The sequence below is a fragment of the Urocitellus parryii genome, chromosome X, assembly GCF_045843805.1.
Source record: "Urocitellus parryii isolate mUroPar1 chromosome X, mUroPar1.hap1, whole genome shotgun sequence".
NCBI classification, from domain to species: Eukaryota; Metazoa; Chordata; class Mammalia; order Rodentia; family Sciuridae; genus Urocitellus; species Urocitellus parryii.
In genome coordinates, this window is record NC_135547.1 from 91,366,097 (window position 1) to 91,382,870 (window position 16,774).

The 16,774-nt window shown below is 39.0% G+C and overlaps 1 protein-coding gene across 1 annotated transcript in view; it reads right to left on the reverse strand.

The window, feature by feature from the left end:
- The window catches only part of Dgkk (diacylglycerol kinase kappa), a 129,753-nt gene that overhangs the window by 11,631 nt on the left and 101,348 nt on the right, over window positions 1-16,774 (reverse strand). The window contains exons 13-20 of the mRNA XM_026406769.2: window positions 11,064-11,155; window positions 10,122-10,221; window positions 8,336-8,564; window positions 6,446-6,553; window positions 5,899-5,995; window positions 3,783-3,890; window positions 1,036-1,132; window positions 654-761 (exon numbers count right to left, since the gene is read on the reverse strand). Coding sequence (XP_026262554.1) covers window positions 654-761; window positions 1,036-1,132; window positions 3,783-3,890; window positions 5,899-5,995; window positions 6,446-6,553; window positions 8,336-8,564; window positions 10,122-10,221; window positions 11,064-11,155 — 939 coding nt within the window. The remainder of the gene's footprint in view (window positions 1-653; window positions 762-1,035; window positions 1,133-3,782; window positions 3,891-5,898; window positions 5,996-6,445; window positions 6,554-8,335; window positions 8,565-10,121; window positions 10,222-11,063; window positions 11,156-16,774) is intronic.

The window sequence follows — 16,774 nt, forward strand, 5'->3', positions numbered from 1 at the left end:
ATATTTCCCACCCTTGAGAAAGTACACTTTGTGTATAACAAACAAGGGTGTTTTGAAGACTCCTGTTAACCATTTTCTCGTTCAAGAAAAGTGGAAAAACTGCATTCTTAAAAGGGGAAAGGATAAAGGGAGGAAGCCAATCTGAGTAAAAGACACTTGGGTCACAGCAATTCTTATCCACTTTTGAGACCATAACTCACAGCCAGTTTCTACCTTGTCCAATCCAACATCATAAATTCCCAAGACCAGCTCTGGGATGGTAATTAGCCTAGCCAGGCATGGTGGTACATGCCTGTAATCCCAGCATCTGAGGCAGGAAGATAGCAGGTTTGAAGCCAGCCTCAGCAATTTAGTGAGGCTTTAAGAATCCTAGTGAGACCCTTTCACAAAGTAAAATAAATAAATAAATAAATAAATAAATAAATAGAGCTGGGGACGTGGCTAAGTGGTTAAGCACCCTTGGGCTCAATCCCTGCAACATAAACAAACAAATAAATAAAAACCTGAGTCTACTGTGGCTGCTAATAGAAGTTTCCAGTCTATGTTTCCTCCTCACATTGTCCACTTCCCACTGTAGTCGACCAACTCTCCTTTCTGAGAGGACTTAGCAGGGTCATGCTTTTCTCCCACCCCATTCCTTGTTCCATACTCACTGCAGTTGCTGTGTTGCTTCCCCAGAAGTTGACACCTCCAGCATAACTGGTAATGTTGAGCACTACAATGCCTTGCAGGTTTGGCAAGGAGATGGGTTCTCCATCACACTGAAAGGAAAGATAAGCTCTCATTAGCTGACTTTCAGATACCAATGTGAAGGGACATTTACAGAGATGGGAAAAGGCTCTGTCTTCTCTTCATACTATTATTTGCTTATCCATACAATAGAAATCCATCTTTCTGCCTTTCTCCTATGAGCTGTGAGTGAGGATCACAGTTAAAGCTTGGTAATAACCAAGGATATAGTGGAAAGTTGATTTCTAAGGCCATGAGGTTTCCCTTCTCCATTGCTCAGGAAGGACCACTCCGTTTTCTACTAACCTCTAGATGCACTCGTTCTTCCAGTTTCCTGTAAGAGCGCTGCAGAAGTTCCTTGCTTCCCAGGAGGCCATACCATATCTTGTTCTTAAAGCGGCTGCTACAGGAAGACAAAGAAGAGAAAGATGGTCATAAGGTGAATAATACAAGGATTAACGGAGCCAAAGCATGGTGGTGCACACCCATCCCAGTGGGTCTGGAGGCTGAGGCAGGAGGACTGCAATTTCAAATCCAGCTTCAGCAATTTAGTGAGGCCCTAAGCAACTTAGTGACACCCTGTCTCAAAATAAAAAATAAAGAGGGCTGGGGATGTGGCTCAGTGGTTAAATGCCCCTGGGTTCAATTCCTGGGTATCAAAAAAAAAAAAAAACTGGAGGGGCTGTTGGGATAGTGTAACTGGTGTTCTATGCAAACACATGCAGGAATGAATCCCTGGGCTCCGTTGAAGCTTCAGTATCCTATTGATGAATAAATTTTCCACTTCTCCTTGCTGCTAAATATTGGTCCCGACTTGGAAGAAACAGGCTATATTTAGAAAGCAATACTCACCAAAATCCATGAGCATAGCTGGCTGATACAAATCAGTTACCCTGGCATGTACCATTCCAGGAGTGCAAAATTTCAGTGGCCTAGAATCAATTTTATATGAAACATCTGATTCTTGGACTGCAATTTTTTGAAGCAGTGACTTTTCTGACAAAGTGGAGAACTTTTCCAAATACCAGAGCCTTATATTAAATACTTAATTCAGTGTCATAGAATAAGGCCAGGCTTAGTAAGGAGCTTTTAGATAGTGAGCCAGTGGAGAGAATATGAGACACGTAAGAAATTGGGAGACTCAGGATGGTGTTGGAAAGAACAGGGTCCTGCTGACTGTAGGACCTCTGATAAAAACAGGTAGGCAGCTATAGTCATAGTATTGCTTACTATGAGCTTTTAAAGTATAGCCACAGAAATGAGCTATCACATGAGCAACCACATGAGCAACCACAGGGGATGAGGGGTTTTTTTGTTTTTGTTTTTGTTTGGTACCAGGAGTACTTTACCACTGAGCTACATCCCCAGCCATTTTTTATATTGAGACAGGGTCTTGCTAAGTTGCTTAGAGCCTCCCTAATTTGCTAAGGCTGGCCTTGAACTTGTAAACCTCCTGCCTCATGCACCCAAATAATCACTGAGATTATAGTTGTGTGCCACCTTGCCCAGCGAGGGAATGAGTTGTGAAATGTAAGGCTAGCACAACCTTATTTGAACCCTATTTGAAGCCAAAAAATTTCTGGGCACTTTAGTTTACTCATCTATAAAATAGAGGTTTAATTATATGGGAATGTAAAGCACATAGAGAAACCAAAACAGTTCTGGAAAAAAACAAAGTTGGAGGACTTTCATCTTCCAACTTAAAAATTACAATAAGGCCACAGGTATCAAGGCAATTTGTTACTTGCACAGGATAGGTACATAGATCAATGGAACACAAGAGTCCAGAAATAAACCATCGTTACATATATGGTCAATTGTTTTATTTATTTATTTATTTATTTATTTATTTATTTATTTATTTATTTATTTAGGTACCACAGGCACTTAATCACTGAGCCATATTGCCAGACCTTTTTAATATTTTATTTAGAGACAAGGTCTCGCTGAGTTGCTTAGGGCGTTGCTAAATTGCTGAGGCTGGCTTTGATCTCGTGATCCTCCTGCCCCAGCCTCCTGAGCTACTGGGGTCAATTGATTTTTGACAAAGATGCCAACACAATTCACTGGGGAAAGGATAGTTTTTTTTTTATTAAAAAAAACATGGTGCTGGGATAACTGGATATCTTCATACAAAAGGATGAATTTAGACCCCATCATAAAAAAAATAACTCAAAGTGGATTATCAAACTAAATGTAAGAGCTAAAACAATGAAATTTTTAGAAGAAAACTTAGGAGCAAATTTTCAAGACCCTGAGTTAGGCAAATATTTCTTTGATATGGCATCAAAAGCATGGATCATAAAGGAAAAAAAAATAAGGAATTGGACTTTATCAAAATTCAAAACTTTTAAAATTTAGAACATTTCACTAAGAAAATGAAAAGACAATAGACTAGAAGAAACTATTTGTAAACCACCTATCAGATAAAATACTTGTTCCTCACCCCTGGTCTGTTCTGAGAAAGAGTTTCTAACAGCAATTGCAGGGGTCAGGTAGAGCGGTATGCCTCTTTTTATCTATAGTTTCAATTTATAAGGACTGTGAGGCTACCTTAGGGTATGTCTGAAGTAGAAATGTACCACAAAGTGCCAAGCAGGCCAATGCTAGATAGGGTGAAATCAACGGGTCTAGAGGAACCAGGTTAGGAATACCAAGAACAAATAGGGGGATCTTTGATATTTTGTAATCCTTCCAAACAAGAAGAGAACTAAAACTCCTGTTACAATCTAGTTAAGCTCTCACAGGCAGAAAAAAAAGATAAGAAGTTTGCTAAATTGAGTCAATGTAATCTGTTCTCAATAATACTAACACAGGAAGCTATACTTATAGCAATTCACAGATTTAGACCATGATGAGAACTCCAAGTTCGGTAGGCCAGTGCAGTCATTACAGACCAGCAAGCTGAACAACTAGGCTAGTCTTGGGACCAGCATATTTTACTTCCCAAGGAGCCCTTTCTTTCCGTTGCTTGTCTGAGAGGTAAGGGACATATGTGTATTGTCATTGCGTGTTTGCATGTAGGAAGGGGAGGAGGGTTCTTTCCCCCTTACTTGTATTGTCCTGGATGTTCTTCTCTTCTGGTGTTGAACTCCAGAGAAATTTTAGCATCCAGCCCAATTCCAAAGTAGTTGTTCATGACACACTTTTCTTTGAAGCGTCTGAAATGAGCCAAGAAAAGGACAGAATGATGCAAGAAGGAAGTGATACTGTCATTGGGTTGTAGACTTCATCTGCCTGATGGAAAATCACTGAGACAAGGCCTCTGCTGCATTAGGCACAATGCATAATGCCCTTGAGAGGCACATGTAGATGTTCTATTGTGTTAACAACCAGCCTGTCAGCTGTAAGAGAGGGTTCCCAGCCAGTTGGGAAGCGTCAATGTGATTGGGGCTCAGTAAAAAAGTAACATTCATGATCTTACTCATCTTTGGAGGCCTCAAATATGAGTGACTCATATTTTCCAAATATAATAGAGGGAAAGAGAGTCATTGGCTTATTCTCATAATAAACTTTTGAGCATGCCAGATACAAATGTATTATGGCAGTGAAGTCTGCACTATTGCTTTTAGTGACGTCTGACTTCTTTGTAATACTTTCATGTCAAAACGCAAAGTGACCACACCTTTGGAGGGCACAACTGATAAAAGAGGACACATATACACTCATCCAAAACCCAAGTAGACTTTTGAGTTTCCTGTATCCATCTAGGGTGTCAACATCAAAACTAGTGGGGTGCTAGAGCCAGGTCATACCAGCTCATGTAAACTGATTATGCATATCCGTTCCCAACTCTACCTTCAATGACATTATATTAGTGGCTTGAAATAGGCCAGGATGGGAGGTTTATACCAAGATTAAATCAGTGCTTCCCTATCTCTGAGAGCCGTTTTTTAAACATTTGCTGGCATACTATGTATCAAAGCTCACTGGGTAGACATAAACTTAAACCAGTGGTGACATGGGGACTGTGAAAATTGGAGATAGGAATAAGAATTGTTTTCTTAAACAAATTGCTTAAGAAAACAAATAATTAACCCTCAACGTTATATGAAATCACATATAAGAGGTTGTGAGGGGAAGGGGGGGAGACAAGGGAGAGAACTGAACAACAACAGATTAGGTAGAGAGGGAAGATGGGAGGGGAGGGAAGGGGAGGGGGGATAGTAGGGGATAGGAAAGGCAGCAGAATACAACAGTCACTAATATGGCATTATGTAAAAATGTGAATGTGTAACTGATGTGATTCTGCAATTTGTATTTGGGGTAAAAATGGGAGTTCATAACTCACTTGAATCAAATGTATGAAAGATGATATGTCATGAGCTTTGTAATGTTTTGAACAACCAATAAAAAAAAGAAAACAAATAATTTCTAGTTGTATCCTTTGGAGAATCTGAAAATGGATACAGTTCAGGTATTGGATCACAGATGATTTTTGTATTCGTTACTCAACCGAGCCAACATCCCTCATATGAGATTAGCCTTAGTCCTGAAATTGGACTTTCTCTAACTGATGTCTAATTGATCTTCTTTTTTATATTTGTTTAATTTTTTTAGTTGTCAATGGACTTTTATTTTTATTTACTTATACATGGTGCTGAGAATGGAACCCAGTGCCTCACAAATGCTAGGCAAGTGCTCTACCACTGAGCCACAACCCCAGACCCAACTGATCTTAATGGAAGGCAAGATGAGAGAATGTGGAAGAATTTGGCTGCTGGTAATAGTCCAAAGGAGTAGGACTATTGAGACAGATGTCCTTGGATTTTCTACCTAGTCCCTTAGTGACTTCTTTAGTACTTCAACCATTTACGGTTAAAGGCAGCACTGGAAAAACAAGTCCTCTGAAATAACAACTAACATGTATTATGTGTTTCTAATAATGATAGTAACTGCTAACAATAACACTTAACTTTGAATGCCATGCACTGCTTAATGCAAGTATTTTTTCTGCAAGTATGTTTTATATATGAAAACAATAAATACAACAAACCTATGTTGCATGTTCTATTTATCTTCATTACATGTGAGGAACATGAGGATCACATTGGTTAAGCTACTGTGTCATCATACAACTAGTAAGTAGAGTTGGGAATTGACTCTATCCCTAGGCTGTGCTTTTAAATAGGAAGAAGACATCAAAAAGTAATTGGACTAGATACTTACATTGTTTCAGGTGTAAAATATAAGTGTTCCAAGTTAAGGTTATCTAGGTCTTCACTTTTGAGAGAAGGTATAGACGACAAAGTGCCACGACGAGAACCTAGACACAAAGGACATCTCTTTGGTGTCAGATGCAAACATTAGGAGCCTTGTATTTGATCTTATTTTCCCTGTTGGGGGAGGGTCAAGCTCCATGACTTTCTCCTAAATAACATGCAGTGTGCTCATTGCAAAGAGGATCCTCTTAGATAGACTGGGACTTTCACTGAGGGAATAGTAAGGCTGGTCTGCTTCTTTGTTGGCAGTGAAAACAGCCTCAAATCTCTGCTTTCATCAGTACAGCCTTTTCAAAGTGTGTAATGGGATCATTATTCTGGTCATTGACACATGAGATTTCATAGTATAAGGTTTCTGGAAAAGGGAGGGGGCTTCTCTACTGCAGAGTAGGATTATGATTAAGAGGATGCATGAAGAACATATATTTATTCTTTGGAAACTAAATGACATGAAGAAGTCTAGAATCACAGAAGAAGAAGAGAAAGATCCTTACGATGTCTTGGGCTCATCTGGTTAAAATCCTCTGAGTCATAATCTTCCAGGAAGAGAGTTGATGCAAAGTTCTTAACTGATATTGTCTGTCTGCTTTCTTCATCCAGAACTATAGAGAAAACATGGAAGGAAGGAAGGGAGGGAGGGAGGGAGGGAGGGAGGGAAAGAGGAATGGAAGGAAGGAAGAATAGAGGGAATGAGGATGGGTCACATTTATTGAGCATTTCTTTTGTTAGTTAATGCTAGTCAGTGTGTGTGTAGACAATGGACACTCCCATTTGACCATCATATCTCCTCCATGATGCCCTTTGTACTCCCTTTCCATTTTTCTCTTTTCTTTCTTTTTCTTCTTTGGTTTGGAGTGAATTTCACTATGTTGTGCATGCTGGCACAATTCACCATCCTCCTGTGGTATGCAGGCCTGTGCTCAGCTTGTCTTGTGCTATTGCCATGGCTTTCATAGCCATGTCTGAACTTTATCTTCCTGGTACTCTTTTTTGTCACCCATATACATGATTGTGAGTAGAAGCTTGGGACTAGGGAATTGGGGAGCAGGGTAGGAAACTCTCTGCTCTTCCACCTCCATTCTGTTAGTTCGTTTACTTACAGTACTTTTGTCTAGACTTGGGTCTCTAGGAGCATGCCACTCTTTTACTCAATTATCTCACCCATACCTAAAATACTTGGGATATCTCCTTCCTTTCCCCAGCCTATGTGTGGTACAGCTCAGATGCTCAGCCTATGCCTTAGCTCATAGGTTCAATTCCTACCCTATCAGGGAAACTTGATTTGTCCCATAGCTACAAGCCAAACCTATAAATCTAACATGTTGATAGAGCAGACAGAGCTTCAGTTGTGACAGAGTGGTGGGATGTTCAGATTAATCTGATCTTCATTTACTTGGAAACTAACTATAGAAATACAGGTGAACTGGCTGTTTAATTCATCCACAATGCATAAGAGAGACTTTCTTTATTCCTTATAAACATGACTGGGGTTTTGTGCCTACAGGTACCAAGGCAGGGGAAAGTACCAGGCTAAAAGTCAAAGCCCAGCCAAAAGGAATTCCTTGCTACTCAGGACTTCTGCTCAATTTCAGTAATTCAATTAGAATACGTTTGGTCTTTCACCATCTTCTGATCTGATTTTTAAAAGAATCATTATGCTCTATATGTGTAATAAGGGTTATAATGCATTCCACTGTTGTCATGTATTTAAAAAAATAATAAAATCAATAAAAAAGAAAAATAATACTAATAGCTATTTAATAGTGCTGGGGGAGAAGACTTAAATAAAGCAATATACCATGTTCACAAAATAAACAAACAAACAAATAAATAAATAAAGCATGTGTGGAAGAAGTGGTCACCAAAATGTTAGGTGAAGAAGTTGGGGGAGTTGAAAAGGTTTTCAAACTGAGTCAGAGATTGTATATTCTTCTGAGTCCTGGGTAATGGCAATCAATGTGAGGGCCATCAGGATTACTTTGAGGGCCTTATCTCTGATTAATACTTTGTCAGACATGCAGACATGAACACCATTTCCTGTTTAAATGAGTAACATGTTGAAAACAAACAGGAGCACAGGTTGCATGACTAGGGGTAGGAGATAACAGAGCTTTGAGCCAGGTCTCTTAGCACCCGTAATTGTTTAACATTAGTGTTAGTTGAATGCCTGGGAGATAGGAGTAGCCAAAGTGGCAACTTATCATGACTGAAGCATTTCAAATTAGTACTCTGAGGACTGACTTTCAATACAATATGAATGCAGAATCTAATCAAATTTAGGTAGTGAGGTCGGATAGCAAACCCAGAATGAGGGAAACCAATCGACCATCTATTGGAACCTTCTCTTTCCCCTACTTCAGTCATCAAAACCCCAGGCCCCATACCTTGTTCAACCTGGAATATGATGAGCTTCAAGGATTTCTGGAGATTCTGGGCCTTTGTGGCCAGCTCCAACTTGTACTTGGCTATGTGGTCTACTTGAGGGACGAAGGGCTTTCCATCTGCCTTGCCACCATCTGTGTATCCTGTAGCACTTTTCTCAACAGAGGTAGCTGCTGCCTCCTCAGCCAGGACATCAATCAGGACACTGAGCTTATCATACATTAAGTCGCTCTGTAAAGAGAGGAAGGAAATGGCTCATTGTTATGAGGGACCAGAGACTGACAGGACAGAATAAGGAGTTGGGGTAGGGGTAGGGGGAGAGATGACAAAATGTAGTAGTTTTCTGAGCATAGAAAAATCACATATGAGGAGATCAAACATATGGGGAAAGAAATACAGGGCTAGATATGATGAGATATCCAAAGGGTATTGGGGGAATCAAACATGCATCATTTGTTTCTGAGCAGCCTCAGGCATCAATGTATGTTTCCAAGTCTTTCTTGAGCCAGACTGGCCTATAAAATGATGTATAACATGGAAAACTTTAGGAAAGATAAACATTTCTGGATGGCATGTTCATGGGCATGCTCATGTGGATGTGGATGGTCTCTGCACGGGTGTTGCTAGCTGCTTTTGTACGAGTGTATGCTTGAAGATATACATTTGCTGCAGGATTTATTATTTTGATTCCTAGCTTCATTACTTAATAGTTTATGATGTGAAGCAAATTACTTAACCTCTTTATTCCTTTATATTCTAGGGAAGCTGTCAGGTTTCAATAAATTAATACATTAAGAGCACTTAGAACAGTCTCTGGCAAGAATAAGTGCAATGTAAGTGTTAGCTATTGTTGTTACAGAGGTTAATGCAGGCATAATTCTAGTGTGTGTTTATATGTGCTTATTTTCAAGTATGTTCTGGTATATATACTTAGTGCACAGTTGTGTCTAGTTGTGAGCAGATGTTTGGCATATGCTAGGTACACAGCATGTGTGTATGCATGCATATGCCATTCTTTATTTGGCAAAACATGGAGGGTGACAAGTTTGAACCCTCCCCATCAGGAAGGCTCAACAGTTGCCCTTCCTTGTTTTTCTTTTACAATTCCCAGTAAGAGGCACGTTTGCTTTGTTTAAAAAAAATCTGAAATACTGCCATTTTAATAGGTAATCAACATAAAATTATTGATGAGTTATTTTTACATTCCTTTTCTCCATGATTTTTATTACACATATTAATTGTACAAATTCATGGATTTTACTGTGACATTTCCATATATGCATATATCATGTATTGATCATGTCCTCCCTCCGTTCTGTTCTCTCTCACCTTCCTCTCCCTCCCTCTTCCCCCCAGTCCCTGTCTCATTCAAGGAACCCTTATATGCTGTTGATGTAATGTAAATTAATACAGCCACTATGGAAACAGTATGGAGGTTTCTCAAAAAAAATAGAAATCCCATATGATCCAGCTATCCCACTCCCTATTTTTATTATGGCACTGTTTATAGTAGCTAGGATATATAATTAGCTGAGGTGTTCTTCAACAGGTGAATGGATAAATAAAATATGGTCTATATACACAATGGTGTATTATTCAGTCATAAAAAAGAATGAAATAATGTCATTTTCAGGAAAATGAATGGAACCAGAGGACATCATGTTAAGGGAATAAGTCAGGCACAGAAAAACAAGTATCATATATTTTGTCACATTTGCTTTCATTGTAAAAGGGGTCCCTGGCTCCACAAAAATGGAGGACAAAAAGACAAAAGGAAAAGAGACTTACCTTCAAAATCACAGACTGTACTGCTGTGTTGTTCTGCTTTATCTGACTCCAGGCCTTTACAATATCTTCCACAAAATCTTCCACTGCTGAGCACAAGAATCTGGAAGGAAGATAGAAGGCATGATGTGACATGGACCATGCAGTCCAGAGCCCTATCTTCCATCTTTTTCTCTCTCTTTCCTCATCTCTCCTCCCTTTCTCCCTTTTTCTCTCCAACCTTCCCCTCTTTACTGCTCCCCCCATATATATGGTAAAATATGCTCCACTTCCACTTCAGTTCAGTTTCAAACCACTTTCCAAATGAAGTATCTAAGGCAGGTTGACTAGGATTTTTTAGTCCTAATTCTGCATTTCCAAAATAGAGCATTTATTTGGTTCAAGTTAGGTTAGGTTTTTGCCCTGGGTCAATCAGCTCTGATTCAAGGGCCTCAATAATAAAGTATAAACATAATGACATCAGGAGGGCTCTCCCTGTGGGGACTAGTTTGCAAAGGAGAGTGTGATAGCTTGAGTATGAACTGGGGAAGAATGAATGACTGACATATTTGGGAGGAGGAATGTGTTGCTCAGGTTATGAAAGAGCAGCTTTAAGTAGGTAGGTACTATAGAGATCTTTCCCAGTGTCAAAGATGGAAAACATGGTATATGAGCTGTTGAATGGTCTAGAGTGTTGCATTTCCCTCCTGTTACCTTCCTTCCAAATACCTGGCTTGCAGTTTTGTGCTTTTGGAGTGGCTGGACCTCTCAACCCAATAGTATCTTTTTTCTTAAACTTTGTATTCAGGAGGTTTGAGTTGGGAGAGATCCAATTAGGAAATATAATTACACACTTTCCTTGGCCTCAATAACCCAGGGTATCAAAATGAGCCCTGTGTATGTCCTTGGAAGAGTCTGTGAGGGGCAAAATTACCCCTAAAGAACCAGAGAGAAAGGAATACTGACCTGGTTGCAATGATCATCTCTGTGGGGAACTTGGCCCTCAGGACTTTGTTCAATTCGGTTGTTGCAGATTCTACGTGTTGGATGGCAGCAGTCTAGGGGAGGAAACAAGTATAGAGCCCTGAAGTCTTAGCACTGTGACCTAGCATGCTGCCCATCCTCACCCACCCCACAGCCTAATTATTTCTTCCTGACTCTTGTGAACAACTCAATTGCCTTTCTGGAAATAATCACAATCAAAGAATTCTTATTGAAGGTCCCCAGAGATAATCGTGGCTCTTCAGTCATTCTAAAAAATAAGAGATATATTCTGAGTCTTCTTATTTAAATTAGTCATCAGAAACTCAGATGAAGATTCTTCAGATACATTTCTATACTCTTCCTATGTTCAGGAGCCCTAGGTTTCTGTGATACACAGGTACTCAAAGAACCATAGGGAAAATGCTAGGTGCCCTGAAATCCAGGAAATGGTGGAGAAAAGATGGCAGAAGGGAGTTAGGTGTTGACTCCCGACTTCCTTATAACACAGAAAGGAGGTAGTGAAGGAAAAGCAGGATTGAGAGGTGGGTGACAAAATGAATGCTCTAAGACTCAATATTACAAACTCTGAGATCTAGAGAGACAGGAGGATAGGTTATCAGAATAGAAATGTGTGCAGAGTTCTCCAACCCTGAACCCAGACCAGGGTGGGGGCAAAGGGGAGGGGCCACAGAGAGAGAAAGAGGGAGCAGAAAAACTCTTAAGCTCATCCACTTCAAAACATTTGGAAAGGCAAGTAAAATTTCAAGTGTGGTGGGAATGGCAGTGTCCTTGAAGCAGATAACAACTTAAAACCAAATCATGAAAAGGAAGCTGTGCTGGGGGGTCTGCAGCCATTTTGTGGAGCCCTCAGCCAACCAGTCACCCTTTTCAATCAACAAGGCATCTTCCCATATCCAGACAGCTGCAGATTAAACCCAGGAAGTCCTGTGCAGATACCTCTTCAGAATCTGGCTAAAAAGAACTTCTAGAGGAATTGCTGCTGCTGAGACCCCCCTCCCCCTCATGCAAACAAAGGGAGTAGGTGGAGCAGACCTGCATGGGGAAATGCACCTAATCCAGTACTCTAGTCAGCCTCCTTGTGGCCTGGGCAGAGGTGGAAAGGTCTGCACAGCTTCCATGGACCCCAGGAAAAATGGAGAAGCAAGGCAAATTTGACCCCAAGCAGAGAAAAGTGGATCCATTAGAAATGCACCAGTCCTAGCTCCTGAGAGTGGGAGGAAGCACCATGGGATGACTAGGGACTGTCCCCTTGATCATAGGGCTGTACCAAAGGGAAGCTGCCTGAATATCCAGTAACATAAATATCCAGTTTCCAGATGGTGGCAATGGGCAGAAGGCTACTAGGAGAAGTTGCATGAGTATCACAGGATACTAAAGTGGCAGGCACCCATAACCATAGCCAGAGGGAGGTCAGCTAAGGGGGAACATTGCCTGATCCAAGGCAGTAAGGAGTGACTGCTCCCAGCCTGACCCATGGGCACAACTGGCCAGTGAAGGGCCATTATTTGGATGCTGGCTAAACCTTGCATCGGAGGAAATCAACGCCCGCTGTTCACAACCTGGGGCATTGGAAACTAGAACTCAAGTGAACCACTTGAGTCCTTTTACTACAAGACCCCAGAGAGCAGTGTTAGCTGGGGGGAATATTTCTATACCACAGAAAACCCAGGGAAAATCCACACATCCACAATCAGAGGGCCTATGCTTGTACACAGCCACCAGGCAAGTTACCACCATGAAAAGCATCCTAGAGAGGGGAGCAGGTATATAGTGACCCATAGCAATCACAGGGACACTCCAGAGCCTGCATCCTGAACTCTTGCATACAATAGAAACAGCTAAGCCTCTGTATAGTCAGCTACAGGCCCCTTAACTGACAAACCACAACCAGCTGATGGGAGGCCATAGCAATTAGGGAAGTGGCTCCTCTGCTCCTGAAACACTGGAGGGATCCATAGCCAAAGATCCATGCATATCTGCTAAATAAGCAAACTCCAATGAAGCCAAAGTCAAGATTCAATAAGAATTTTATTCACCTTGTTATGGTTTACTATAAATAATTCTAATGTGAACTTTGATCATATATATCACTCTTTAACTTGATTGATAGTTGTTACCCTAGTAGCCAATATTGAACCTACATTGACTGCATTTCTCCTAATTGTTTAAACCATCAATTGGAATCAATCTATCTTTGATTTCTGAGCTCTAGTTTATACTTGCTCTTCTTACCACCTATTCATCCTCTTACATTATCTGCTACTATCTCAAATACCCACCATTCATCTTTTTCTCCTTTATACCTTGGTGTGTATTATTTTGTATCTTTTCTTTTTCCTTCTTTCTTTTTTTCTTCCTTCCTTCCTTCCTCCCTCCCTCCCTTCTTCCATCCATTCATCCTTTCTTTCTTCCTCTCTTTTTGCCCAATCTTTCTTCTTCCTCCCTTTCAGCTCTCATATGTTATAGCAATTTTAATGTATTTAATAACTAATTGTTCATCTTATTTCAGAAACTTGATACAAGTTTATACCTGAATTACAGGAACAGTGGAGAACAATATCAACAAGTTTTTCACTTTTCATAAGGCCGAATAGTAGTACATGCCTTGACCCTGAAGTGATTGTATGTAGTAAATAGGATTTAGTGGTATCTCTCAAAGTGGTGCCAAAATTGGGATGAGCACAGGTCACACACTGAGTTGAAGTATCATATCTGGATATTCACCCAACCTAGAGTTCTTAAGAGAAAGAACTTAAGAAAGTAGTTCTTAAGTACACAAAGTAGTTCCTTGCTCAAAAGAAGTGATAAATATCCCAGTAGATGACTGAAAAAAATATGAAAAAGCAAGAAAACAAACCACCCAAAACATTGCATAATGCCTAAACAACTGACTCCATCAACAGCACAGTGTAGGAAATGTCAGGGAAAGAATTTAGAAAGTTATAATTAAAATGTTCAATAAGCTAAAAGAAGACATATGGAGTAAAATTAGAGAAAAATACAAGGAATGAAAGATCACTTCAATAAAGATATAGCTATTCTCAAAAAGAACTAAAGAGAAATACTTAAAATGATTAAATGAACTAAATTAAAAATTCAATGGAAAGCTTCACCAATAGATGAGACCATTTTGAAGATAGGTTTTCAGGTCTCAGAGTCAAAGTGTATAATCATGAAAATAAAGTTGACCATGAAGATAGTAAGAGACTGTCACCAGACTATTCAAGAAATCTGGGATAACATCAAGAGGCCAAATTTAAGAATCATCAGGGTAGATGAAGGCTCTGAAATATAAGCTAAAGGAACACACAAACATTTCAGTGAAATAATATCAGAAGATTTTCCAAACCTTAAGAATGAGATAGAAATTCAAATACAAGAGGCATATAGGACTCCAAATATACAAAATCTCAATACACCCACTCTAAGACATATTATAATGAAGATGCCTAACATGCAGAATAAGGATATAATTTTTTAAAGCAGCAGGAGAAAGATGGCTGGTCACACTTAGAGGTCAGCCAATCCTGATTTCAACTGATTTCTCAACCCAGACCCTAAAAGCCAGGAGGGCTTGGAATAATATATATGAGGCTCTGAAAGAAAATACAGTTGCCAACCAAGAATACTATATCCAGCAAACTTAAGCTTCAAAAGTGAAAATAAAATAAAATCCTTCCAGGTTGGGGATGTGGCTCAAGCAGTATCGCGCTCACCTGGCATGTGTGGGGCGCTGGGTTTGATCCTCAGCACCACATAAAAAATAAAATAAAGATGTTATGTCCACCAAAAACTAAAAAATAAATATTAAAAAATTCTCTCTCTCTCTCTCTCTCAAAAAAAAAAAAATAAAACCCTTCCATGAAAAACAGAAGCTAAAAGAATTCATTACAAGAAAGCTGGATTATAGAACATACCTAATGAATGGTTTCATGAAGAAGAAATGAAAAATAAAAATGAAAACCATGATAGAGATGAATTAAACTACAAGAACAGTCAATTAAAGAAGAATCAAGTCCAATTTTAAACATTATAAATACATCAAAATGGCCATTTTGGTACCAATACCATGCCATTTTTGTTACTATAGCTCAGTTGGTTAATTTAAGGTCTGGTATTTTGATGCCTCCTGCATCACTTTCCAAGGCTACTCTTATTTTTCCAAATGAATTTTATGACTGATTTCTCTATTTCTATGAATAATGTCATTGGGATTTTAATAGGAATTGCATTAAATCTGTATAGAACTTTTGCTAGTGCAGCCATTTTGTCAATATCAATTCTGCCTATCTGAGAACATGAAAGATCTTTCTACTTCTAAGGTCTTCTTCAATTTCTTTCCTTAGTGTTCTATAGTTTTCATTGTAGAAGTCTTTCACCTCTTTTGTTAGATTGATTCCCAAATATTTTATTATTACTTTTTTGAGGCTATAGTGAATGGGATAGTTTTCCTAATTTATCTTTCAGTTGATTCATCATTGGTGTATAGGAACACAATTGATTTGTGTGTATAAATTTTATATCATGCTACTTGTTTCAATTCATTTATGAGTTCTAGAAGGTTTCTGGCTGAGTTTTCTGGGTCTTCTAAGTATAAAATCTTGTCATTGGCAAATAGGGATAGTTTGAGCTCTTCTTTTCCTATTTGTATCTTTTTAATTTCTTTCCTCTGTCTAATTGATCTGGCTAGAGTTTCAAGGAGTATGTTGAATAGAAGTAGAGGAAAGAGGGGTGGGAAGGAGAGGGAGGGGCAGGGGATTAGCAAGGATGGTGGAATGTGATAGACATCATTATCCAAAGTACATGTGTGAAGACACAATTTGCGTGTCAACATACTTTATATACAACCAGAGATATGAAAAATTGTGGTATATATGTGTAATAAGAATTGTAATGCATTCTGCTGTCATTTAAAAAAAAAGTGGTGAAAGAGGGCATACCTGTCTTGTTCCAGCTTTTAGAGGGAATGCTTTCAATGTCTTTTTCCATTTAGAATGTTGGCCTTGGGTTTAGCATATATAGCTTTTAAACATTGAGGTATGTTCCTACTATTCCTAGTTTTCTAGTGTTTTGAATACAAAGGGGTTCTGTATTTTGTCCCATGCTTTTTCTGCATCTATTGAGATAATCATGTGATTTTTGTCTTTAAGTCTATTTATGTGATAAATTGTGTTTATTGATTTCTGTATGTTAAACCAAACTTGCATCTCTGGGATGAATCATAGTGGACTATCTTTTTGGTTTTTGTTCTAATTACTTATACATGGCAGTAGAATGTATTTTGACACATCATATATATATATATATATATATATATATAAGTGGAGTATAATTTCTCATTCATCTGGTTGTACATGATGTAGAGTTACATAGTTCATGTAATCATATATGCACATAGGGTAATAATGTCTGATTCATTCTACTATCATTCATACCCCCATACCCCCTCCCCTCCATTTGCTCCCCTCTGTCTAGTCCAAAATAACTCTATTCTTCCATTGTTTATTGTGAATTAGCATTTGCATATCAGAGAAAACATCTGGCCTTTGGTTCTTTGGAATTGGCTTGTTTTGCTTAGCATAATATTTTCCAGTTCCATCCATTAACCAGCAAATGCCATAATTTTATTCTTCTTTAAGGCTGAGTAATATTCTATTGTGTATATATATCAC